The 25,670-nt window shown below is 44.6% G+C and overlaps 1 protein-coding gene across 6 annotated transcripts; it reads left to right on the top strand.

Annotated features, from left to right (window-relative positions):
• Positions 1–1,194: 1,194 nt before the first annotated feature.
• Positions 1,195–24,826, top strand: kif20ba (kinesin family member 20Ba). Of its 6 annotated transcripts, none has more exons than XM_044136945.1 (32): positions 1,195–1,658; positions 1,780–1,882; positions 2,024–2,113; positions 2,206–2,328; positions 3,417–3,555; positions 3,638–3,828; positions 4,438–4,489; positions 4,923–5,165; positions 5,240–5,351; positions 5,427–5,498; positions 5,565–5,711; positions 6,287–6,473; positions 7,210–7,491; positions 7,783–7,919; positions 7,997–8,117; positions 8,200–8,311; positions 8,407–8,564; positions 9,255–10,771; positions 10,854–10,992; positions 11,672–11,794; positions 11,881–11,929; positions 12,518–12,643; positions 12,783–12,895; positions 12,977–13,132; positions 13,201–13,368; positions 14,539–14,640; positions 15,089–15,175; positions 15,832–16,041; positions 22,267–22,341; positions 22,423–22,522; positions 23,006–23,163; positions 24,350–24,826. In XM_044136945.1, the coding sequence occupies exons 2-32, from the start codon at positions 1,784–1,786 to the stop codon at positions 24,428–24,430; spliced, it is 5,469 nt and encodes a 1,822-aa protein (XP_043992880.1). In that variant the 5' UTR covers positions 1,195–1,658; positions 1,780–1,783; the 3' UTR covers positions 24,431–24,826. The 6 variants fall into 6 exon arrangements, with proteins under 6 accessions (XP_043992880.1, XP_043992878.1, XP_043992882.1 ...); XM_044136943.1 differs by having other exon boundaries at positions 1,196–1,332; positions 7,780–7,919; XM_044136947.1 differs by having other exon boundaries at positions 1,196–1,658; positions 4,959–5,165; positions 7,780–7,919.
• Positions 24,827–25,670: the final 844 nt, after the last annotated feature.

Below are 25,670 nucleotides of genomic sequence, written 5' to 3'. Positions count from 1 at the left end.
AGATTCCAAACAACAACACAGTCAACAGTTCCCCAAAACAAAACAAGTCAAACGGCAAAACAACTGACAATAACCGACAACAACAACAAAGCAACCGCCATAACAGTTGACAGTCATCAGCCACACTCACAAAACGATCCACTTATTTATTCATTCATTTATTTTCCCAAATTTATACACATTGAACTCACCTAATGTGTTACGAAAAGAAACAATGTGACTCCACACAACTGGTCCACAGCTGAAAAAAACAAAAGACGCAGTTAGCGTTATGACCGGTGGTCAGCCACAAACACCAACTGGCGCTGCTCTCACTCATAGGGTCATATTTTTGCAGTCCATATAAATTATATTTCTAAATATTAAATAATCTCTCAGTATTTTGTTAATTGTTGAACTAGAAAAATATGACCCTAAGTAAAAAAATTAACAAAGAGCTGCCTCTCTCGCACCTACCTCCACCAGCGCTCCTCGGAACTCTGGTGGGGGAAGCCGAGAGAGCGCCTGAAGGACCCGTTGCGTGCAGTCACTCATCACACCACTAGATGGCTCCAAACACATAAATCGAAAATCCCATTCCAAACACATGCACACTATTATTATTATTATTTTGAGCAAAATTCACATACACACTCATACACACTTTTCTCTCTGTTACAGGGGCAAATAAAGCCTGGCATGAAGCCTCTGACGGCTCCTAGGATATCTGGGACCCTCAAACCCTTCCACCATGATGAGGCAGCAGCAGCTTGGTTCTGTGGTTTATTCCAACAGAGTTTTACTGGTTGAAATTGTGTAATCTGGATTAGGTTTTCTGTTTTTCTTTATTTTGTCAACAAAAGAAAAAAATTATGTATTTTGTATGACTAGAACTTCATTTTCGAAAGTCATTTTGTATTCTTGAAGATGACAATGACTTTTTACCTTTTGTATTTAATTACATTTAAAAACTTTTTTACTTTAACTTTAGTAAAGCAGTTCAGCCTGTTTTTACTTTTACTTTTACTGGAATATTTGCTCATACAAGTGTCTCTACCTCTACTTAAGTAGAGAATGTGAATAGTTTTGACACCTCTTCTTAAAATTACTGTCTTCTTGTCTGACTGTTGCATTCCGGTGATTAATTTCGCACTCCGAGCTCAAATATAGTTCATGAACGCCACACAGCTAAAGCGCATGCGCAACTTCTGTTTGGCCACGATTGGACTCTTTCAAACTCAGAACCGCGACTGTTTATTGTGATTTAGCTCGACGCCAGTTAGCATGTCAATTTGAAAAAAAGAAAACGTATTATTTTTGTTTGTATAAATGCTACGAATGTAAAGCTGCTATGTGAGTACATTTTCAGTACTGGGCGTAGTTGTAATATGAAAGCTGGGTTGTTTTTTCTTTAAATTTACCGAACTTTAGCAAAGTTTTAGCCGTGTCCAGCTAGCCGTGTTAGCCGTTGGCAGGTGACAGCGTTTCATGTCGTCAAGGAAAAAAACAAAAACAAATTTAAGTAAAAATTTTGAAAGATAACAAACATGAAAACAATTGTTTGACAGGATGTTATATTTTAGATATATTTTTAGCGCAGGCATTATCTAGCATTGAAACAGAAGGAAATTCCCTCTGTTTATCGAAGAGCTTCGAGAAAAAGAAAACAAGATATTCTGGTCAGTTTTTATCACCATTGATTTGTCAGTTTGATGAAACCTTTCATTTAATTGGCATCAAGAAGTTTCTGCCTTTAGATAATCTGTGTTTTTGAATGCTTTTGTTTTTCTGTCTCTGTAGAAAAATGACTGACTCCTGCCTGAACCAAACTGACCTACGAAGACTCGCTGAAGATGGGAAAAGTAAACTCTCAGCAGAGTTCATCCCCTCAGCAGAACTACCGGTCAGACCGAGCTGCTTGGTGGTTAAAATAGAAGTTATTTTAAAGTATTGAATCTCAACATACCACCTGTTGGGATCTGCCTTCATTGACCCACAGTGCTTTATGTTTGTAACTGTTCTTTTGTTTTGTTTTGTTCTGCAGCATTCCTGCATAGAGGACAAAGAACACCTGCAGGTTTACCTCAGAATCCGACCCTTGACCTCAGCAGAAAGAAGCAATGGAGAGTCACAGGTAGAAATGCTTCTAACTGTGGAGACAATGTTAAATTAATCTGGAAGACAACTTGCAGCAGATCACACAGATCATATGTGCTTTTGTTGCAGGACTGTGTTGCCATGGAAACCCCAGATACGGTTCTCCTGAAGCCTCCCAGTCTGTCCCTTTTGGCCCGGCTCAGCAGTGATAAATCCCTTCCTCAGACCGGCCAACGCTTCCAGTTCTCCAGGGTGAGACTTTGACTGGGACATAAACAGGAAGTCCATCTGAATCTTGTTAAATGGATACACAATTAGTTAGTTATTTGTTACACTGCATATGTTATTGTACATACATTATTGTACATAAGTTATTGTTATGTGTTAAAAAAAAAACATAATGTATCTTTATTATATTTTCCACTTATTTTAGTTGCAACTTTTTCAGCTGTGTAATGCCTGCTGGGCCGATGATGATGCGTTTAGGTCATAGTGAATTCACACAAAACAAAACGTCATGGTGGTGGAGGCTGATGAGAGCAGCACAGAAAACGTCTGGGTGGAGACAAACCGCCTAAAAGTTTTTATTTCCCGTCATATGCAAGGTATCTATGGAAACAAGCTAATGTGTTTGGCCAATCTACTGTTATTATATTAGCTAAAGCCAACGCCATTAGCAGCAGCTAACACATTAGCAAGATCTATTGCCAAGGTCTGTCGCTGTAGCTAATCATTACTAGCGCTAACGGCATTAGCTAGGGCTAGCACCATTGGCAGGAGTTAGAGATAACGCCACTAGCAGGAGCTAAAACTAACGCAACTAGCAGGCGATAGTGCTAGCTCCATTAGCAGGAGCTAAGAAATTGGAAGACGAATATTTATTATGACGTATCTTTAAGTTGTTGTAACAAACCATTCTATTATATTTGAAAGTGTTTTGATCCCAATGCTAATGTAAACATTTTGAATGATAAACTTCAGCTTTTTTCAGCGTTCCCTCGCCTTCTGGACTGGTAGCAGAACCAACACCAGCCTCCTCCTCCTCCTCATCTCCCATCTCCTCATTTCTGCATTGTCGTTTGTTTCAATGTGCTCTGGTTGTGTTGAACGTTACTTATTGCTCAAAAATTTATGTTCCAGCAATATGGAGCTAGCGCTGTAGCACCTAGCATATGTCATATTCCCAGGATGCATTGCAGCGTAAACAGTATATTTGTGTGACAGTGTTAATTTTTAAATGAATAAAAATGTATCACCTTTTAGTATTTTTACTGAATATTTCTCAGATTTAGTGTGTTATTGCTAATGGAGGATTGATTTAACGGTTCTGTCTCTTTAAGGTTTTCGGCCCAGAAACAACACAAAGTGAGCTGTTCGAAGGCACCGTCAAAGATCTGGTCAAAGATGTCCTGGAAGGAGAAAACTCTCTGGTTTTCACCTATGGAGTCACCAACTCTGGGAAGACCTTCACGTTCCTCGGTACAGCAACCCGCAGTGTGAAGGGCCTCTTGCCTGTAGGGAGCGCTCAGAGCTGACTGTGCTGCTGTTTGTGCTGCTGAAGGTCCCGACTCTGTAGCTGAAGCTGGAATCCTGCCCCGGGCGCTGCGCCTCATCTTCAGCAGCATCGGTGACAACGTGTTCCAGGGCCTGAGCGTCAAGCCGCACCGCTGCAGGGAGTTCCTGGCTCTGAGCCGCCAGCAGCAGGCCGACGAGGCGCTGTTCAAGAAGAGCCTGCTCAAACAACTCAGAGAGGTGAGCGGCTCCGGGCCCAACACCCAACTGGACCCGGACGGGCCCAGTTGGGTGTTGGGCCCAACTGAAGCAAAACTGACTGTTTACAGTTAGACTCTGAAATGATTTTATTATGGTTGTATATGAACTGAGTCAGATGAATAAACCTGATTATTCTACAGTGAGGAGTTGAACTTTAAAGCATTAGTTCTACAGGTAAACAGTAGAGTTTCTCTCTCAAGCTTTGAATGTGTTTATATGACTGGGTTGAATTTGTTAGATTTCGGTTTTAAGTTTTTTTTTTTTTTGAGTTCCTTTGGGCGACATTTGTAGTAAATTCCCACTGAATAAATCTGAACTGACCCAGTTACCATGTCAACAACACATTTCCTTGGCATAAATTTCTATATTTTTAGGCAGGTATTTCTGAGAGAAATTCAAATGAATATTGTTAAAACTGAATTCAGACTCAGGAGTTCAGACTGAGTTACCATGGTAACAGAATCAGGATTAGTAAGGTTCAGTTTTAAGAGGAAAGCTCAACTTTCTGCTCAGCGTTGCTAGGAAAGCTCTTGACCTCTGGAGGTCACCTGATGCTGGATGTAATCTGTTTGTTTCTGTTTCCTTCAGAATGAGAAGAGCAGCAGCCTGCAGAACGCGACCAGCCAGACTTGGTTTGAAGGTGAGTCTAATATCTGTTTATTTCAACCAGCAGCTTTTCTAATTATTTTATTGATCAAAGCTGCAGTAGGCAACTTTTATAAAAATGTGTTTTACAAATGTGTTGTAACTGTCACTATGTCCTGACAGAAATATATGAAACAGTTAATCAAACTCTTCCCAGTGGTCCTACTGCCATCTGCAGAAATACACCGCTGCAGTCAGAAACAACCAATCAGAGCCAGTGTATACACCGGAATGATTGACAGCATTAAGACCCTCCTCCTAACTCTAATTGGTTGTCTTTTACCAAGCGATGTATTTCTGCAGATGGCAGAGGAGATTAGATTTAATTTGATCAGATGAACTGTTTTATATTTTACTGTCAGGACATAGAAATAATGTTTTTGTGAATGTTTGGAGATGTAGCTTTAAGCCAGCGTGTTTCTCTGCAGCTGTCTGTAGGGTTTTAGAAGGTCTGTTGTCTGCAGGCTCCACGGCGCCGCAGCCCAGTACTGCAGCCCAAGACAGAATCATCCTGGACATCAAACCCAACACTAAGTTCTCCGTCTGGGTCTCCTTCTGTGAGATCTACAACGAGAACATCCACGATCTCCTGGAGGTGGCGCCGAGCGGGGTGCCGCGCAGGCCGGTGTTGCGGCTGGCACAGGACGCCAACAGCAATCCCTACGTCAAAGGTCAGGGCGCAGAGCTGCAGCTGAAGGTTTCCTGATGTCAGACAGGAAGCGACTGATGGCTGCTGTGTGTTCAGATCTGCGCTGGGTCCAGGTGAGCAGCGCTGAGGAGGCACTCAGGGTGGTGAAAATGGGCCGGAGGAACCAGAGCTTCTCCTCCACCCGCCTCAACCAGCTGTCCAGCAGGAGGTGAGCAGCGTCGCCGTCAATCCTCACGCCCAGCTGCTTCCTGCTGCTCTCTAACGGCCGACTGTCTACTTCCAGTCACAGCATCTTCTCCATCCGGATTCTGAGCATAGAGGACGGCAACCCGCTCAGAGTCCACACCATCAGCGAGTGAGTAGAGGGGAACCTCACCCGCTCCAGCGTGTGCAGGTTAAACATGGCCGCTCTACCCTGCAGGTTGTGTCTGTGTGACCTGGCCGGCTCCGAGCGATGCACCAAGACTCAGAACAAAGGCGAGCGCCTGAAGGAGGCAGGAAACATCAACGCCTCGCTGCTCATCCTGGGAAAGTGCATCAAAGCTCTGCGCTACAACCAGCAGGCCAAGTGAGTGGCCTCCAGGTCCAGTTCCGCCTGCTGGTTCTGATCCGTTCACAGGAAAGCGTTAAAGCCTTAAAATGTCTGAAATACATCTACAAGAACTATTTGGTCTTAAATATGTTGTGGCAGGTCCATTTATTCTCATGTATGTAGTTTTTTAAATTTCTCTTGTGGAACGTTTGTCAGGCAGAAGTTTGGCTCCCACAGGCAGCTACAGGTAGCTAGCTGCTACTATACCGTTGCTAGCTAGCTATTGTTTTTGCTTCTAACTTCGGTCATTTCATTTAGTTTTACAAAAAATTAAGAAAGCAAACAATTAGCCGAATTATGATTGTTAGTTAATAATAATAATAGTCTGTCAGTGTTGTAGTACTTCCTCCATCCAGCAGAGGGCGCCGTTGGTCGTCTTACACTGAGCCAGTTGATATGGAAAAGATGATGGAGTCATACCAGAATGTGAAAGAGAAACTTTCTAAACAGAGTGTGCGATGCAAATGTGTTTATCCAGTTCTGTTTTGAAACATAAAAACTCAACACGCTTCTTTTTTCTTAAAGTTTGGGTTGAATCGTGTTTCCACCAGCAGTCTGTCGTCTCCTGCCTTCAGGCTGCTGCAGCACATTCCCTTCAGGGAGAGCAAGCTCACACACTACCTTCAGGGCTTCTTCTGTGGCCGGGGCAGAGCCTGCATGATCGTCAACATCAACCAGTGCGCCTCCATGTACGACGAGACCCTCAACGTCCTCAAGTTCTCCGCCGTGGCCCAGAAGGTCCGTACCGTCGTCCTCTCTGTCCCTGTAGAGCCGTCGGGCTTAAATGTTTCTACTGAGGAGGAGTGGTGCTGTGGGCTCCTCCTGCTCACAGGAACAGGTTACCAGGAATCACCATGGCAACCTGTGACTAGGCCTGTCACAATAACAAATTTTGCTGAGCGATTAATTGCCTCAAAAATTATTGTGATAAACGATAATATTGTTTGCAGACCCTTGTACACTGATTTAATGGAAATGACGTAATAATGCATGTGATTTCCTGCCACAGATCTTATTTTCAAAAGAACTCTCAACACTGGAACTGATAAACAAAATAAACAAAACAAAAATAAAATGTATTTTCAGTCTCCATTAACAAAAATGTACTTGAATAAAAACTAAACATAAAACCAAAGTGTAAATAAATACTGCATTCAACCAAAAGAGTGCAGATTGTGAAGCCTGTCAACCATATTGCCCTTCAGTAATCATTAGATTTAAATAGACTTCTGTCATTCTGTGGTGGAAATTCAAAGCCACATTTATCTTTTACAAAAACTTTAAAAAAAGGAGCTGTTGAAATCTGCACTTATTATATTCATCTTTTTCTTTAAAAATGTGTTGATTCTGCATTTTTTTGAGGCAGATTTTCCAGAGCCATTACTTCTTCAGAGCTGCAGGTTGCAGACTAATGTCATGAATGTCCACTCAGCCACATGTTACTGATTGAGGTTTGTTGTTCCCGTGGTTCCAGGTGGTCGTCCTGATCTCCAGGCCGCTCCCTGCCGTCCCATCCTGCAGTGACTCCTCCTCCATCAGAGCCTCAGGGAGGAGGAGCGCCGGCTGGGAGACCAGCCTGGAGGACGTTCCGGAGGATGAAGAGGAGGAGGATGAGGAAGAGGATGAGGAGGAGGAGGAAGAAGAAGAGGAGGAAGAGGACGAGCAAGAAGAAGACAGTGTCATGGAGGATACTATGGATCAGATGACCGACAGAGGAGAAGAAGAGAATGTCATCATCAGCAAAGCGAAGCACGAGGTAGGGTGGGCACTTATTGTATCGTTTTAGCGTTCACAGCCATAAAAAAGGTAATAAATGGCTTTTATGGCCATTTTTGTTATCACAATACTATCACAAAACATTGTGATAAAACTCTGAGTCCATCTCTTCCAGTCGTTGCTCATCTCTTCAGATGAGTTTTGATTTTGGTCACAATGTCAGAGCGATTCGGGTCGGCTGATAAACCTCAGACCCAAACTGACTGGGTTTGTAGAAACGTCTCCTGCTGCTGTTACAGCGTCGTCTCTCTCCTTGCTGTTCCTGCAGCAGCAGGCGGCGCTGTTGAAGCAGCTGCAGGTCCAGCTGAAGATGGAGCGCTCGGAGAACCTGCTGCTGGAGGCCCGGGTCAGAGAGGAGATCAGCCGCGAGTTCTCAGTGCTGTTCGCCGACATGCAGAAGGACTACGAGTGAGGCGCAGCTTCCCTCCTCCACTCCGAACTGGTTTAGAACCAGAACCACTAACTGGTGTCTGTGTGTGTGTCAGTGAGCGCCTGGTCAGGGAGAGGGAGATTCTGGAGGAGCGAGCTGAAAGGAGGCTGGAGATCTTCAAGAACCTGACCAGGAACATGTCCTCAGCTGGCTGCAGCTCGGACACAGTCACCATGGTAACGCCTTCTGACCATGGGACGTACACTGACGGGATCTGTGGCTAGATCTCTAATATTTTTCATTTGTTTTTCCTTTCAGGACAGATTTCTAAGCTGTCAGGCCTCTGAGCTGCCAGGTGCGTCTCACTTCAGCCTCGGATCCGGACCGACTGAAAAGAAACCCGAAGATGGTCAGAACCACGAGCACAGAGGTACCAACGACACCTGAAGGCATCAGAAGCAAACGGCCCAGCAGACACTGTAAATCAATATTGTTTTCTCTGTTTTTTTGTCTTTTCCTGTGAAGCTGATGAAGCAGAAGAGAAGAAATGGCTTCTTCATCAGCTCCAGGAAAAGTCGGTGCAGGTGGCCCAGCTGGAGCAGCAGCTGGAGGACCTGAAGAAGAAGACAGAGCTGGGCTCACAGAACAGCTCTGAGCGAGGCCAAGATGAAGATCAGCTCCAGGTAAGGAAAACTGAACTCTGGCGCTATTTGAAATGAATTTTCTGATATTTTTTTATTATATTATGGAGACACTATAGAGGGACACTGCTGTTCTGTAGTAAGGCAACACTGTAGAAGACATCAATACTCCCACCTGCAGAATTAAATAAATGTCCTCAAAATTCGCAAGGCAAAATAAAGATGGAACTAATAAGAACTATTTAGACAGTTTATCTCCAAATAAAATTATTTGGTTGGTTAGTTAAGCTTTAATCTTTGTCATCTTCTCCCATCAGGCCTGGTGTCTTGTGCTGGGCTAGCTATCAGAGCTAACTGCTCTCTCAGCACAGTTGTGATGCTTAAACCTCAGGGTTTTTGGCAGGAATGTGTCGCAGTTAAAAAAATCCAAGAGGACCAATCACACATTCCTGAGGAACACCAGAACTGAGTTGTTCCATTCAGCAACGATTCAGAGTTCTGCCTTAAGACTCTATGAAAATCTCCACAAAGAACCCAGAACACGTTATTTTACGCTCCTGCATTTTTATAGATCAACAACAGGTTTCCATGACGATCCCACCAGCAGAAGTTTAGTGCATTCTCTATGAAGAACTTCAGTCTCTTTGTCATTTCATGGCGGCACTGTGTGACCAGCAGCATCAGTGTTTTCATTTACATTTCTTCAGAAATGATGAGTTCTTCTCCTTTCAGGAAGCTCTGGCTGCGCTTCAGAAGGAGCAGACGAAGAGAGAGGAGCTGATTGCTGCGCTGGAGTACCAGACTCTGGGGAAGGAGGAGGCGCTGGCCTCCCTTCAGGAGGAGCGCAGAGCCAGGCAGGAGGTGCAGTCTGCTCTGGAGGAGAGCCGGCGGCAGCAGGAGAGCCGAGTGGCGGAGCGGGTGGAGGTGCAGACTGCAGTCCACATGCAGCCTGCTGTGGAGGAGCTGGAGGAGAAGATCCAGAATCAGTCCTACCAGATCCACGTCCTCACAGAGGAGCTGCAGCAACTGAAGCAGCTGCACGCGCCTGTTTTCTCTTACTCTGACGGCGTCGACATCCAGCTGTGGAAGGAAGTCTCTGAGCTCAGCAAGAGGCTGGAGGAGGAGAAGAAGAGGAGCGAGACGAAGCAGAAACTCATCCAGCAGCTGGATGAGGAGAGGAAACAGAGAGAGGCTGCAGTAGAGCAGCAGGTCAGAGAGCTGCAGAGGAAGCTTGAGGAGCAGGAAGAACTGCTGGAATCCCAACGGGAAGCGTCCACTCAGGAAGCAGAGCAGCTGCAGCTGAAGCTCAGACTGCAGCAGGAAGCTGCAGAGAAACTGAGAGACGACCTGAGAAAAGCTGAGCTCCACAGCAACACCGCCTCAACCAGCGTTGAAGACCTGCACATGGTGAACTCTGACCTCCGGAGGGAGATCACATCCCTAAAGGAAGAGGCTTCCTCTGAGATGGAGCAGATGAGACGAGAGAAGGACCGGCAGCTGGAGGAGAAGCTGGCTGAGATGGAGAGAAGATCCGCTGAGACGGAAGGAAAGCTGCTGGAGGAGCTGCAGGAAGCAGAGCGAAAGGTCGCGACCCTGCAGAAGAGTCTGCACCAGTCAGAGCAAAAGGTCGTGACCCTGCAGGAGAACCTGGATCAGTCAGAGCAAAAGGTTGCGACCCTGCAGGAAGCAGAGCGGAAGGTCGCGACCCTGCAGGTAGCAGAGCAACGAGTTGTTACCCTGCAGGAGAACCTGCATCAGTCAGAGCAAAAGGTTGCGACCCTGCAGGAAGCCGAGCGAAAGGTTGCGACCTTGCAAGAGAATCTGCTGGAGGCAGAACGAAAGGTTGCGACCTTGCAGGAGAATCTGCAGGAGTCACAACAATGGGCCGTAACATTGCAAAGGAAACTACATGAAGTTGAGCAACACGTCGCGACCTTCCAGGAGAAGCTGCAGGAAACAGAGCGACAGGTCACGACCTTGCAGGAAGCCGAGCAGAAGGTCACGACCTTGCAGGAGAAGCTGCAGGAAGCCGAGCAAAAGGTTGCGACCTTGCAGGAAGCCGAGCAAAAGGTCGCGACCTTGCAGGAGAAGCTGCAGGAAGTAGAGCGATGGGAGGAGGAGGAGAGCCTTGCTGTCCAGGAAGTGAGGAGGAAGGAGGTGGAGCGGCGGCAGGAGCTGCTGGCTGTGGCTCATGAGGCCTTAGCTGAGAAGGATGCTGAGCTGGAGAAGAAAGCCGGGGAGATCAGCAGGTAACGACGAAGATGAAGCCGCTTCTTTATCTCTTCCTGAACCTCCTTCCTGATCTCGCCTCCTTCCTGTGTCTCTGTCCAGGCTGAAGCTGGAGGCTCAAGAGGAGGCGCAGCAGGTGAAGAGCCTCCATCTGGAGCTTCAGAGGAAGGAGGACGACTCGTCAGACCTCAGAGAGAAGCTGGCCGACTACAGGAAGCAGGTCCAGCAGGTCCAGAAGGAGGTCCGTATCAGAACACTGGAGGATACTGGGTCAACACATCCACACAGCCAGCTGGGTTTTAAACAAGGCTGACTAAACCTCTGTAAATTAGAATATCTTAATCTGGAGCACATGGTTTGTTTTCAGGGTGTCTGTGCATTTTAAAAAAGTCTTAAATTAAAATACATGACGTCTTAAATACACACTAACAATGTAAGTCAGGTTTAAATACTTTAATCACAGGTTTTATATTTTGCCGTGGCATGGCAGTTTAATCTCATATTGAATGCGGTTCAGGCTACTAACTACCTGCTACACCTTTGCTAGCTCGCTTTTTTTCTGTCATGTGTGAATGCAAATTTATAGCGTGCTGGATGAAGTTAGTCTTCACCATTCGCTCACTTCTGTTGCCCACCCATGTGATGATCCGTGCATTCAGTGCTTATGCTTTGGCTCAGTAAAGGGTCTGCGTTGCTGCTGTTAGCATCGGTCTAAGAGCATTATTTGGTGCGACACAAACTGACGTTGCAGGTTTAGTGCATTTCAAACACAGTGGTATGGCAACATATTCTGACCTACTGAAGAATTTTATTTCAACAAAGTTATGAGTAGAGCATGGAGTCAAGAGAGAATTCATAAAAGTCTTTAAAAGTCTGATATGTCAGTTGGTGAAACCTGCAGAAACTGATCTCTGTTTCAGGTGTCGGCCATGAGAGCAAATGAGACGGCCCTGAAGCAGAAGCTTTCTGACGCGGAAAAAACCAAGAAGCAGCTGCAGTCGGAGCTGAGCAGCAGAGACAGAACCATCCAGCAGCTCAGAGCCGTAAAACAACCCTGATGTTTCCAGCTGTGTCTGATTCCTCCCAGTCTGCTGGATCCTAACAGCTCCTCATGCTTCTATTCTTCCAGGAGCAACAGGACTCCAAGGCTGCCCAGCTCTACCAGGAGGCCTGTAAAGGTAGAGAACCGCTCCCTGATCCTCTTAGTCTGGGATGGATTAGTCTCCATCAGGCTGCTTTGATGTTCGCTGATGCATAATTCTGAGTTTATTGCAATTTTCTTCCTTCTATATGAAGATTTTGGAAGAAGTTTGAAGGAAAAATGTTGCAAAATTAAAAGCTATAAATTAAGTAGCTCCACAAAATCAGGGATTTTGAAACAAAAAATCACTTTTAACTGTGTCACCGTCTGCAGATGTTTCTGTTTGCAGCCATTTTAATGTGTTTAAAATGTAAACGTTGAGATTGGGGGCGTGGCCAGCAGCATCTTATTTGCATAAAAGTGACAGAACACTAAAGCAGCTCATTCTGGAAGAAACTCAAAACATGCAGAACAGAAGAGGTGAAATCTCATCATCTGAGAATGACCATATATAAAACATGTAACGTTTACAGCCCCAACCTGTACTTATTCAAGGAAGCATGACAGATCTCCTTTAAAATAACTGTGAAAACATTCAGGGCCACAGTCCAGCTGAGTCCTCCATCAGGTTGTTGCTTTTGCGAAGCGGTTGAGGTCAGCCGTGTTCCTGTCTGCTCCTCTGCAGAGCTGCAGGCCAAGCAGCAGGCGATGGAGGACATGCGGCTGGCGCTGACGGAGCAGGAGGAGACACAGCAGCAGATGGAGCAGGTCTTGGACGACAAGATGCGTCTGATGCAGGAGTTATCTGCAGGTGAGACGCCGACACCTGGATAAGAACCGGTCAACACCTTCACTCCATCATTCAGCACTAAAAACTTCAGATCTGTCGACACAAACTGGTGATTTTACTGACAGAATGATGTAACAAAGTGAGTTGTGTTCTGTTTCAGAGGTGGAGAAGCTGAAGGGGAAGCTGCTGGAGCAGAACACAGGGTCCGGCCGACCTTCAGACGACCTCGGGCTGGCCAGAGACGAAGCTTCCCGAGCCCAACAGAGCTTAAAGGTAGAAGCTGCAGAGTTGGAGTCTATCTGGATGAGAAACGTTGTGGACAGATAGACAGATGGACGTCTGCTTGTCCTGCAGGTGTTGACAGAGAAACAGCAGGCTGAACGCAGGAAGTGGCAAGAGGAGAAGCTGTCTCTGATTGGCCAGGCCAAAGAGGCGGAGGACAAGAGGAACCAGGAGATGAGGAAGTTTGCTGAAGACCGAGAGCGCTACTGTCGCCAGCAGAGCCTCCTGGTAAGAGCCGGACGGTGACACATCTGCAGCTCCAGATGTTTCTCCAACACTTCTCCGTCTGCTCCCAGGAGTCCAGGCTGGAGGAGAAGGAGGCAGCCATGGAGAGCTGGAGGGCGGAGCGGGACACGCTGGTCGCTGCTCTGGAGGTGCAGCTGCAGAAGCTGCTGGCCAGCCAGGCAGACAAAGACAAGCTCATCAAGGAGCTGCAGCAGCAGAGCGCCGCGTCACCAGCAGGGGTCAGTGCAGCGCCACCCGTCCCTCCTCACACCTGACAGACTGAATGTCTGTTTAATAATAAATCAGTCAGGCTGTCCCATCAGATGTTATTAATGATCAAAAATGATCAGGGTTTGGTGAAAGAAGAAGTAAATCAGAAATCTGATCTGAAACATTCCATATTTTTACCTCTGCTCTCCATCTGACTGGAAGCAGAGTGAAGGAAAATGAAGATCTTAGGAAAATGAAGATCTTAGGATTATAGTTGAGCTTAAATAAGTTAATCTTTAAAAATCATGAAAGGATTATTTCATCTGTCATACATGTGGAATTTTTTCCACAGTTCTCTATGTAGAATAACCAGCGTAACGTTTAACGCTAAATAAAAATAATTATGTTAGGACTAAATTATTGGACTGGGATGTTTATGACTGAGGACAGGAAACCAGCATCCTAATGGGAAAATATAAAGGTAAAAACTAATACATTTTGAAATATTTGAATAATGTTAAAAATTGCTAGCATAAAGCTAAAGATTGGCCTTATTGCCATTGGTAGCTCAATAACAATGCTACAAATGTTATCATTTAAAGATAAAACAAACAGAACCAAATTATTAAGAACACTTAAAACATTTATCAAAACTAAACATCAGTCACATTTCAGAACAACCAATGGTTTTATAAACAAACTTTCTGTGGATGCTGCTATTGAGTTGATGAATGGCGACTCAGAGCTGAATATGGAAACTTTTAAATCAAGTTTTCATCAAGTTGAGAGATTCATCAGCCAAACCGCTCCAAACGGAGCAGGAAGTGTCTGCAGGACCAGTTCGCCTGGGCGATCGGACTCTGCTGATGTGGTGTGTGTGTTACACACACCTGGGGCTCCACAGCTAGTAACTAGCATAGAGCTCACCAGAACAATCAGATGGACTCTGGGTTTGGACTTTCTGATGATAAACTGTTGTTTTAGTCGACTAGTTTTTTCATATTGTGTCTAATTAGGACAATATTTCTGTCCTGACAACGAGATGACAGCTGAGCTTCAGCTTTGGGAATAATTCCAACATTTTAGTCGTTTATTTAGTGGATTTTCTTCCCATTTGCCTCCAGAGTTTAATGGTGCCTGGAGAGGCTCCTGTAGTTCAGTGGCTCTAATGTGTGTGTGTGTGTGTGTGTGTGTTGCAGGCTAATGGTGGCCGTCGTTCTCTCAAAGTGGCAGAGCTGCGGGCGGCTCTAGCGGAGAAGGAAGCAGAGATTGTGCGGCTGAAGGAAAACGCAGCAGAGCAGGTCAGAACCGTCTTCGGTCAGATTTTATCTGACAAACAGGAGAGTTCTGACGTCCCACAGGAAAAAAGATGAGCCAGTTTAAAATACTAAAGCATTTAAACTGCTGCAGAAACACTCATATAGTTTAGAACCTGTGAATACGTAGAGCCTCTTCAGTATCTGAGATGTTCCCCACTCTTTAAATGCAGACGTGAGAAATGTTGAAATATTAGTGAGTATTTCTGGAGACGGATGAAATGTTGTAGCAAAAACATTCAGAGTGTCAACCATGATTTCCTGGAAGAAAAAACTTCAGATCTTTATTTTTTTTACCTGGATGCTTCCTTATAAAGTTTGATTGAATCACATTTTTTAATCCTTACTTTAAGTCCAGATGATTTACATATAGCATATTGTATTGATTTTAGGTATTGATTTGAAATAATGTGGGTTTTTTTTTCCTTCACAGAGTGAGAGTTCTGCTCTGGCTAAGAAAGCAAAGCCTGAACCGCTGCAGCCAGAGAGGAGGGAGACCAGATCGTCTTCCAGCAGTCGGGTAAGTCCACTTCACACTGCACGATTTTCAAAACCTGACGGACCACACGAGCCGACAAAAATATCGGGTTTGATCGGGTTCGATCAGGGTGTGTCCAGCCACACGGCAAGAGCAACACACAACACGGACCGATTCCTTTCACCAACACTCAGAAAACCCTGTAAAAATCAGCAATATCTGTCAAATTCCTTGTCATTTCTGTGGCTATTCCTTGCATGAAGTGTTGAATATACATTCATGTTGTTCATGCCAGGTCAGATGTTTGGATTCCCCTCCCTGTTTATGTCATCGCGTTTTCTGATTGGCTGCCTGTCACATTCAACAGGCTGCGTTCTCGCTCCCGATCAGGGAAAACCCCACAGGCTGCAGTGATAAACTGACCAAGACTATCCAACATATTGAGTATGACCGATTTTAGAGAGCGGTCCCGTTGTTCTGCCGTCTGGACCCGATCAGTCGTAACACAAAAGCACACTGCTGGATGATCGGTTACGATTATCGCAAGAGCCAATCTTAGAATGTTGGACTTTCTAAAATTGTCGAAAGGAAAAAATTGGGTAGTGTGAACTGGGGATAGGAGAAGAGGAGAAGGGCCTAGTCAAAGCATCAGGGTCTCTTTGGTACTGCAGCTGAGTTCAGTGTCGCTGTTCCCCCAGGGTTCGTCCGGCTTCCCCTCGGTGCTGGAGTCCTCAGAGGTTTCCACGGAAACGGGCCGGACGAGCCGCTTCCCCCGGCCGGAGCTGGAGATCTCGTTCAGCCCGCTGCAGCCCAACCGCCTGGCGCTGCGGCGGCAGGGCGACGACAGCGCCGTCACCGTCAAGATCAACCGGACTGCACGCAAGAGGAAGAGCAGCGAGATGGAGAAGGTAGGAGGATTCAGACTGAAGTCACCTGGAGGTTTACCTGAGAGAAAGCAGGAGGAGTACAGTCCAACTGTTCCTGATGGAAACCTGCTGCGGCTCTAAACAAACACTTTGCTGTTTGTAGCCTTTCTTCCTACTAAAGCAGAAAAACTCTGAAAAAAGAATTTTGTTTTAGAGAGTTTCCACACATCCTTGAGTTTTAAATTCCTGTATTTAAATTAAGACCTTAAAATGTCTTGTAATATACGCTGGAGAGTTGGCTAGATTATTTACGTGTGTGGTGTGATAGGGTCAGGGTTAGGGGACACATCCTGTATATGTGTCACTGGTTTCCTGGGTGACGTTGGTCATCTCCACTGGTTCACGCCGTCCGGTCGTTCTCAGTGAAGAGTCTGAACTTTAGGAAAACCCGTCTGCAGAACGAAGGAAGAAGCTTGAAAAGACGGATCTGTTCATCCGTCCAGATGACAGCAGCTGAGTGTCTGATCCCTGCTCAGGTGAAGGAAGTGTTGCTTTCCTTTCCGTCTGCTGGGGTCACCATGGAAACTTGGAGGTCCGTCTGTCCTGCTGACTGCAGGCCGTCTTCCCAGTGCTAAACACTTCTCCAGAATGATGGCTCCTCCGAGGCCCAGATCGGCTCCTTCTTAATGTTTTCTCTGTTAAAACGAAGGTCATCAGCTTCTTTCTGTTCCTATAATAATGTTGGATTAAAGAGCCAGAATGTTGCTGGTTGTGTTTTGTAAAGATAATTCTTTACGAAACCTCCAGTTATTGTGGAGGAATTTTACTGTCCCACCATTCAAATCAGATATTATTCATAATGATTTCTGCTGTAATCTATAGGTGATCAAACCCCGGGCCATGTCGAGGTCTTCCTCTGACTCACGAGGAAAAAGCATTTGAAAGGTTTTTTCTCAGCTCCTGCTGCAGAGGGTTTGTTGTTTGGCAGCAGGGATGTGAGGAGACGGTGAGATGTCCCAGCTCCCATATTTAACTGGGAGTGAGTCAGACCTGCCCTCAGTGGAGCGGGGTGACACATGGGTCGCCCCGGTGACCCCACATGACCTCCCAACTCATCCTGCTGTGGATGTATCACCTCTGGGTTTCTGTGCTGCTCCTGTAGATGAAGATGGAAGTTTGTGTCGGATCCCAGGGATTTAAAACTAAACGGCGAGTTCAGGTGAAGTTTTCTGAATCTGGACTCCAGACTGAGCTTCAGGAGAGTTTAACTGTCTGAATGTTTTATTTAAAACCCATCAAGCTGCTGTTCTCCATTGTTTGGAGCCTCTCAGCTAATTAAAGCGTCCAGTTATTCAGTGCGTTTTAAAAGAAACTTAAAACTGTAGATTAACATAAAAACCATCAGAAGAATCCAATTTACTGCTTGGCAAACCAGAGCAGCTAGCTGGGAATATGAAGATAGTATCTGAAATGAAAAACTAATCTCTGTTCAATAATAATAGCTCAAGTTCATTTGAATATTAAAATTAAATTGGTCCCTAGAGATGACAAATGCAGGAAAAAAGCTTCTTCTTTGTCCTTTACAGAAACTAAAGTAACGAGCTTTAATAAATATTCTGTATGAATATTTGAGTCCAGGAACAGATATGACCAGAACAGACTTCATTGTAATATATTTTATTTCTATTTCATTTTAGAAATGTTGCAGCAGTAATGCTAAGGTGATAAAACAACCAAATGTGTTTGGAGTCATTTAAAAAGTAAGACTGGGAGCAGAATAAAACTGAGCAGGTGGTAAAATTATTTAAATCAAGTACAAAACCTAGAGACACCTGAACTACTACAGTCAGAAGCTTCTGCAGAGCTACTGTAACACTGACTGCTACAGTGTTAGCAGCCTCCTGTATTTACCCAACAGCACTGTAACCTTCACTTCTGGACCAGTCAAAGTTTTCAGAAATGTTCATGAAGGCGTTCAGAAAGTTTCTGCTCATATTTTCATCTTTTGTCTTCAGTTATTAGTTTTTACTGCTTTAGATGAAAAATATAATATTTATGAGTTAGTCTGCCACCGTTAAACTGCAGGAGTTGACATCAAATTAAAGCTGCTTTTTAACCGAATTCTTGTTTTTGTTTAAGTCTCACATTTTCAGGAGGACTAAGAGACGAACAGCACGCAAGGTACCGTTTGCTTTCCCTCATTAGAACCATGTTTCCATCCAGAACCCACAGAACCATTTCACCATCACATCAACATCCGCCATGTTGGGTTTCCATGGTTCCCATCAACATCCGCCATGTTGGGTTTCCATCTCCTACTGACCTGATCATTATCTTTCATTTAGTTTAAAGATAAATTAACATTTTTCTGTGCATTCCATAGAATAAAGCAACATAAAATCTAGAACGGCGGTTTTCAAAGTGTGAGGCGCGCCTCCCCTGGGGGGCGCCAGAGCACTTTAGGGGAGGCGCGGTGCGAGGGAAAAAAATAAACCGGAAAAGCTATCTGCTTGCTGTCTACTGATGTGAGAGAAACGTCTTTTACGCACACGATCAACTCTGTGGATTTAGGAAAAAGTTGGTACTGTAAGTGCGCGTGTGGAGCGGGATCAGTGGAAATGTTTTCCTACTTTGAGTATGTATTGGCAAGTTATGTCAGTAACGTTACTGACGTCAGCATCACTTTTTCTGTAACGAATAATATAACGTTGCTATTTCAAATACAATAGTCAGATTACAGTTACTTATCAAAATCATTTTTATTTACTATCTTCTTTTTGTTATTTAATCGTATTTCCTCTACTCGTCTTGTCGGTGACCCGGCGTCTCTATGCGACAGAAATATAGCTAAACAATGGAGGAGATCGCATTTTGTTGGTGGAAAACTGGAACTATTTTCAGTTTCTGTCGCCAAGTCCGATTATTATAAGCGGCTTTGGGCTTCATCTTTTAAAAGTCGCAAATTTAATGAGCGGCTGGTTGTGAAGTTGCTCATTTGGGGTTGGGAATAAGCAGAGACTCATAATAAATCCCAGAATGTGTCCGTCATTAAGGTAGTTTTAGTCAGTCTCTCCCTGTCCATCATTTCCTGGATGATCCGTCCCGCTGAGTCTTTGTTAATGTCAAGTTAATATATTACCTCTGAATGACGTCGAGCTTACAGCGCGTTACAGACTGAACAGAAGTGGATAAACGATCATATTAATGAACCCGATCTGAAATGAGAAGCGCTGTGTCTCTGCATTAGGACCTGTAGATGTTCTGACTCCAGCTCTTCAGGTCATTTATCTTCTAAAGCCGTCTAAATCAACCGATTAATTTGCATGTAATTGCTGCCTGTCGGAGGAGAAGCTGTAATTTGCGGCTGACATGGTTGAGCAGGTTCTTACCAGGACGGATCCGACTGGTTCAGGTTTTTTTTAAACATGAAGATAAACTGCTTCTTCCAGTCCTGCTCACCTCCCAGCTCTCGTCTGTCTGTAATGATGCTGCTGCCTGCCAGGCAGAGGTCCGTCCGTCTGTCTGTCCGTCTCCTAATGATTTATTGATGAAGCTGCTGTCCCAGAAAATCTCAGAAATGTGTTTTGTCTCTTCTGGTTCAGTCGGCTGGGATTATTGACGTACATGATGATAAGTGTGGCTTCGTAAAAGGAGCGTCAGACTTCACTGAGGATTCGTGTTAAAGGACCTTCATTCTCCTCCAGATCGTCTTTGCTGGATCAGACCTACAGCAAGAATATTAACTCTGACTCTGGATTTACTCTTCTTAAATCTGGTTGGAAAGTTAAATTAAGCAGCAAACTTCACAGATGTGAAAATGACCAAAATTTAACATAAAATAACAGAAACGTGCAGGTCGATGTTGGTTTGATGCCCTGAAGGCTCCAGTTGGAGTTTGTAGCTTTAACCACGAAGAACATGGAGCGTTCATGAAGTTTAATGGATGTTGATTTGAACTTTGACCTTCACATTACTTTGGTCTTCTATCCTCTGGTGAAAGTTATGTTCTTGTCTAAAGGTTTTGAGGAAGAGGAAACGGTTCAGTTACATCCTGAAGTCACTGCTGACGCCCAAGTTGCTGCTTTTAGTTGCCAAGTTTTTCTGCCTGAAAAGAACAACCACGAAGAACATGGAGCGTTCATGAAGTTTAATGGACATTGATTTGAACTTTGACCTTCACATTACTTTGGTCTTCTATCCTCTGGTAAAAGTTATGTTCTTGTCTAAAGGTTTTGAGGAAGAGGAAACGGTTCAGTTACATCCTGAAGTCACTGCTGACGCCCAAGTTGCTGCTTTTAGTTGCCAAGTTTTCCTCTGCCTGAAAAGAACAAACGAGCCAAAATGTTCTTAAACAGACGTCAGTAAGAACTGCAACGTCACTGTGATGACGGTTCCTCACTCCTCGTCTGTCTGCGTTCCTCTGTATCGGCTCAGTTAGAGACGATGAATCTGGTTAGAAAGAATCGACCTTCAGGTTCTGATGGGTTCGCCTGGGATCTGGGATCCTCCAGAACAGGAAATGAATCAACTTCAGACAAATTTCACCGTCTCTAGATCTCATCTCTTCCTCTGTTCTGTTTCTCTTCATTCTCTCATCTCTTCCTCCTCTCCATCCCTCTCTTCATTCTCTCATCTCTTCCTCTGTTCTGTTTCTCTTCATTCTCTCATCTCTTCCTTCTCTCCATCCCTCTCTTCATTCTCTCATCTCTTCCTTCTCTCCATCCCTCTCTTCATTTACTTTCCCTCCTTGTTCTCCGGCTCTGCTGCATCCTCTCCATCTTGTTTACTGACTCCACGCCGTCCAATCCCAGCTTATCTCCGCTCCTCATCAGCTCTCATCCCTCCGCCTCCACAACGATAACGCCTGTTCTGCCTCGCTCACACACCCTCTGTCACACACACACACCCACATTGTGCCTCACACACTCTCTCTCTCTCTCTCTCAGCCCCGCTCCTCCGTTCTCACTCTGATTATCTCTAAAACCATCCAGTGAGTCATTGATGACTCCACAGGTCGTGACCTTTGTTCTCCCTGATTCCCCGCCCACTCCTCTCCTCAACCAATCAGCCGATTCGCAGGTCAGCCTCGTCTTCCACGGCTGCTTGTGATTCACATTTCTTTGATTTGATAATGTGGCAAAACTCTGCAGGGAAGGAGAAGATTTGATCCCTGATCCACTGAGGCTTTAAACTGCTGTAACTTTACAATCCTTTAAAACTCCTTCCTACCTTTGAGCCGACAGCAGAGACTGAATCTGAAGTTTAGGTAAAACATGAGCCAGCAGGAATAAAACTGCTTGATTTCTCCTTCACATCCCTTCTTTGTTTCCACTGATCAGGCTTTTATTTGATGATTTACTGTTTTCTCTAAACTCTGATCTGCTGATTGCAATTTTCTCTTTAAAAACTAGAATATAAAAATTGTAAATGCAGTTTTACTTCAGCAGAGAAATAAAAATGACTAAAGTCATCTGAAGAAGCACTGATAATTCACAGTTTTCAGTTTGGATGCCTTCCAGTGTTGAGCTGCAGGCGATGAATCGGAATCAAAAGAAACCTGATCATTGATTGATTGATCGGACATTAACAAATGTTTTCTTCTTTCCTGCTAAAACCAGTTTTATTTCTGAAAATCCTCAATTATGACGAAAGGTTGATGCACTCTTATAATAATGAAATATCTTTAGGTGATGAACAAATATTACAGTTAATTTAGATCTTCACTGTTTAGCTCATTTTGTTTGTCTGGATAAATAAACGTGAGGAGCAGCAGCTCGTTCCTGTTGAATTCTGTTTAGAAATAACTGAATCACACTGCAGTAAACAGGCCAAGTGGTCAAACCAAGTGGAGCTGCTGCTGTCTGCAGACAATTGTTTTCACTAACGATGTGTTCAATGACGATGCGTTCGGTGGCCGTTTGGCATCTGAAGGCTGGCCTGGATCTGTGTTTGTTGTGTTTAGCTGCTGCTGAGTGTCTGAATCTGAAATGCATTGAACCTGGTTAGTTTTGTGCTTCGCGCTGACGGCAGGTTTTCCTCCAGAAAGCCAAACACTTGACACTCAGATAATGGCTGAGTTTACCAGCTCCTCCGCCTGGCCTCTAAATATAAATTACAGCTTGTTTCTCCTCTTTAATGACGTATATTTTCACAGCGGCTGCTCCTCACTGTGTTGAATTAGAACCGCCTCCATCTGCTCCAACCTGTCATTATGAAACATGTTGTTTTTAGCTCCTTGTTAAAGATGAGTCATGTCTGGGTTTTCAGGAGGAAGTGGAGACGGAGAATCGGAGGAACACCAGAACCAAACTCACACCAAAGCTGAGCCCACGGACAGAGGAGGTACCACCCAGAACAGTCAGTCACGGTTAAACTGGACGCTGTGAGACAAACTGCTGACCACCTTTACCCCCCTGTGGCCAGAGCCCTGCCTCTCAGAGCAGCATCCGCAGCAGGAAGGACGGCACGCTGCAGAAGATCGGAGACTTCCTGCAGAGATCCCCGACCGTGCTGGGCTCTGGAGGTCAGAAACACACAACCTTTCAGTCAGAGCAGGGAGCCTTTCCTCACCAGAACTAAACACAATTCAACCACAGTCAACAGTAGATGGCTGCCATGGCCCTGGAGGCTGAAGAGGCCTGGTACCAGTAGAGTGAGGAGTCCTGAAGCTCCAGCACAGCTCAGGCACATGAGGAAACATCTTCACATGTGCTCTGGATCCTGCTAAAGGCCTGACTGGTTAAAATGTGTTGGACTGGACTTTAACTTCTCATTTGACTGGGAAAGATTAACCATCCAGTGTTTTACCTGCTAGGACTAAATGATGTGATCTGGTGACATAAACCCGAGTATCATCTGCACAGAGGCAGAGCTCAGAAACTTTTATTCTCCCTCTCTAAATGTTGACTCAGAATGAGATTTTGTTCTTCCCAAGCCTTGGATCTTTGTGCTGCTGTTTGTTCATGCTGATCAAAATCCCTGAAAGCATCCTGATGTGTTGCTGCAGCCAAGAAGATGATGAGCCTGGTCAGCGGCCGAGTGGATGCCCAGTCAGCCTCTTCCTCCTCTTCCTCCTCCTCCCCCCTCCGTTTGATGGCCAAGAGGAGCAGAAAGAAACTCTACAGGCCTGAAATCTCCTGCCCCATGGAAATGCCCCCCCACCCGGTGAGTGGAGCCGAGGCAGCGTGACGAGGGGCTGCGGCTCACATCTTCATCTGACTTATTAATTCTCTGAATACACTGCAGGGTTATGAGATGTTGGGGTTATTTTTACATCTTTATTCTGAACCTCACAGTAAACCTGGATATGTAGGTTTGTCTTAGAGAATGAAAATGAATGTTTTTATTTGCTCACTTCTCAGTGGAGGAGTTGGTATCACTGCAGCAGAAAGGTTCTGGGTTCAAATCCCACCCACGAAATATTAAAACTAGCATTTTGTATTGAAAGAATATTTTAATTATTCTGCATATTCTCCACTCAGGCCTTATGATTTTCAGATTTCCCATCAGCCACTTGAATTTCAAGCTAGCAGACAATTTTGATCCTTTTGAACCAGTTATTGCCATAAAATGTTCCGTATTTTTATGACCTGGATAAACTTTGTCACATCACTTGTTTTCATACAACTTCAAATTAATAAAATGAAGCAAAACCAACATGAAACTGAATAATTTAGGAGTCTGTCACTAGTCATTAACTGGAGGGATGTTTAGATGTGACTTTGGGTCGGTGGTTCAGCGTTAGCTTCTGCTAACTTTGTTTAGCTGTCCTGTCTGCTAATCTTTTTATGTGTTTAACGCTGGCGGAGCTACGATTGTTGTTTGGTGAACTAGTGGTTAGTGAATCAAACCTTTTGGTTAGCTGTCGACCACTGGCAATAACTACTGCTGATTTCAGCATAAACATTTTCTCCAATACAACTATGGTGGCCATTTTGGAAAATGTCATCCAGAAAAGTCAAACACAAGATGAAGAAAACGTGATTTTTACAGTTCAGAAGATGCAGGCTCTGATTTGACACCAAACCTTCATGTACTTGGTCGTTTTAATGCAAAAGTTTATCTTCCATGACAACAATGGTGGCCATCTTTAAAAATAAATATCAGCAAATATCATTTCTATGGGTTCTATTATGTATGATTTGGCACAAAAAGTATTCTTTTGTTAGTTTTAGTGCATAAGTAGTTTTACCTTGGTGACCCAGTGGCCATCTTGAATTTATTAGTGGCTAACATTTATATATACGGTATATATTTTTAAAGCACGCCCCTGGGAACATCTGTTCCTGGTTATGTTCTTCAATTATCTGCTTTGCTCCTCTGCCATGTTTTCTCCTGTCTGTGTTTTCAGATTATTAACCAGGAGACGAAGGACGGCGACGGCAGCCAGCAGATCAAGCTGCGCCTCCGCTCCAGAGTGGCTAAATGCTAGCGCCGTGTCCAGTTAGCTTTCATATTACTGTCTTAATGAAGCTGCTTATGATCGAGCATATCTTTCTGTCTGAGACGCTTTTATTTAATCACTAATTTGACCTTTAAGGTGAAGGTCAGCGGGAGGATTAGCAATAATCTGGTTAACAGTAACAGCCTCCTGCAGCATGCTGCCTGTAGTCACTAATACGTTTATTTCACCAAGTATTTTTTTGTTCATGTTAGACTTTCTGTTAGTTTATGATCAAATGACTCCGCCCTCAAGACACTTGAAGCACTAAAGCCCTTCCTGGTTATTTTAATGTGCAATCTGTTTAGAGTTCCCTCATCTGTCCTAATATAGTTTATTTAATGTTTTCTCCACAGAGAGCTGCTATAAAGTCACATTATTTTCTACCATAGTTTGATCTTTCTGAACCATCTGGACTTCACATAACCTTGAAGCTCTGAGTTATCATGTTCTGGGGAACCTTTTGTTACATCCTGGCCATAACAAAACTATTTTCAGCCCTGTTGAAGGAATTTATTATAAAAAACCTAGAATAAAGCCTGAGAGTCCAGAAGAACCGTCTCCCTCCTTCCTGCTCATGCCGTCTCATCCGGGCCTCCCGGTGTCGCGTGTCGTCTCCGGACCGCCAACATGGCCGTCAGACGCCGCCTCCTCCCAAAACCTCGACAAGAACAGATTGAACACAAACAGTGAGGGTCACACACTCCACCGATAAACAGCAGGAACTTCCTGTAGGACCTGCAACACAACACCACGTATCTTTAGATTTAAAACTATTTGATATCATTGTTTTAAAACAGTTAATTTTTCTTTAATGATCCGTTCTGAAGATTCCTGCAGACGTTCAGATCTAAAGGACAGAATTGGTTCTACGTTGTAGATCCGAACCCAGAAGAACCGAGAGGTTCTGGAGCTCTGATGAGTTCTGTGAAGTCTGACGAGTTTAACTGGCTTCAGCTCTGGACCTGGTTCAGCTCTGGACCTGGTTCAGGTCCGGATGCGGTTTGGTTCTGGACCCGGTTCGGTTCTGGACCCAGTTCAGGTCCAGTTCGGTTCTGGATGCGGTTCAGTTCTGGACCCGGTTCAGGTCCAGTTCGGCTCCAGACCCGGTTCAGCTCTGGACCCTGGTTTGGGTCAGAACCGATTCTGCTGCTCTTTATCTCCTTCCAGAATCAAGTGCAGGCTGACGAACATAAATGACATAAACATAAAACTCTGCTGTTAGAAAATG

The sequence above is a fragment of the Gambusia affinis genome, linkage group LG13 (assembly GCF_019740435.1).
Source record: "Gambusia affinis linkage group LG13, SWU_Gaff_1.0, whole genome shotgun sequence".
NCBI classification, from domain to species: Eukaryota; Metazoa; Chordata; class Actinopteri; order Cyprinodontiformes; family Poeciliidae; genus Gambusia; species Gambusia affinis.
The sequence above is the reverse complement of the archived record's forward strand: the minus strand, read 5'-3'. Positions and strand labels throughout refer to the sequence as shown.

Excerpts from the sequence above, each read along its gene's own strand:
- kif20ba (XM_044136943.1), top strand. The coding sequence starts at position 1,784 with ATGACTGACTCCTGCCTGAACCAAACTGACCTACGAAGACTCGCTGAA. Across the intron at positions 8,565-9,254 it reads AAGATGAAGATCAGCTCCAG|GAAGCTCTGGCTGCGCTTCA; the intron begins GTAAGGAAAACT and ends TTCTCCTTTCAG. Across the intron at positions 12,644-12,782 it reads GATGCAGGAGTTATCTGCAG|AGGTGGAGAAGCTGAAGGGG; the intron begins GTGAGACGCCGA and ends GTTCTGTTTCAG.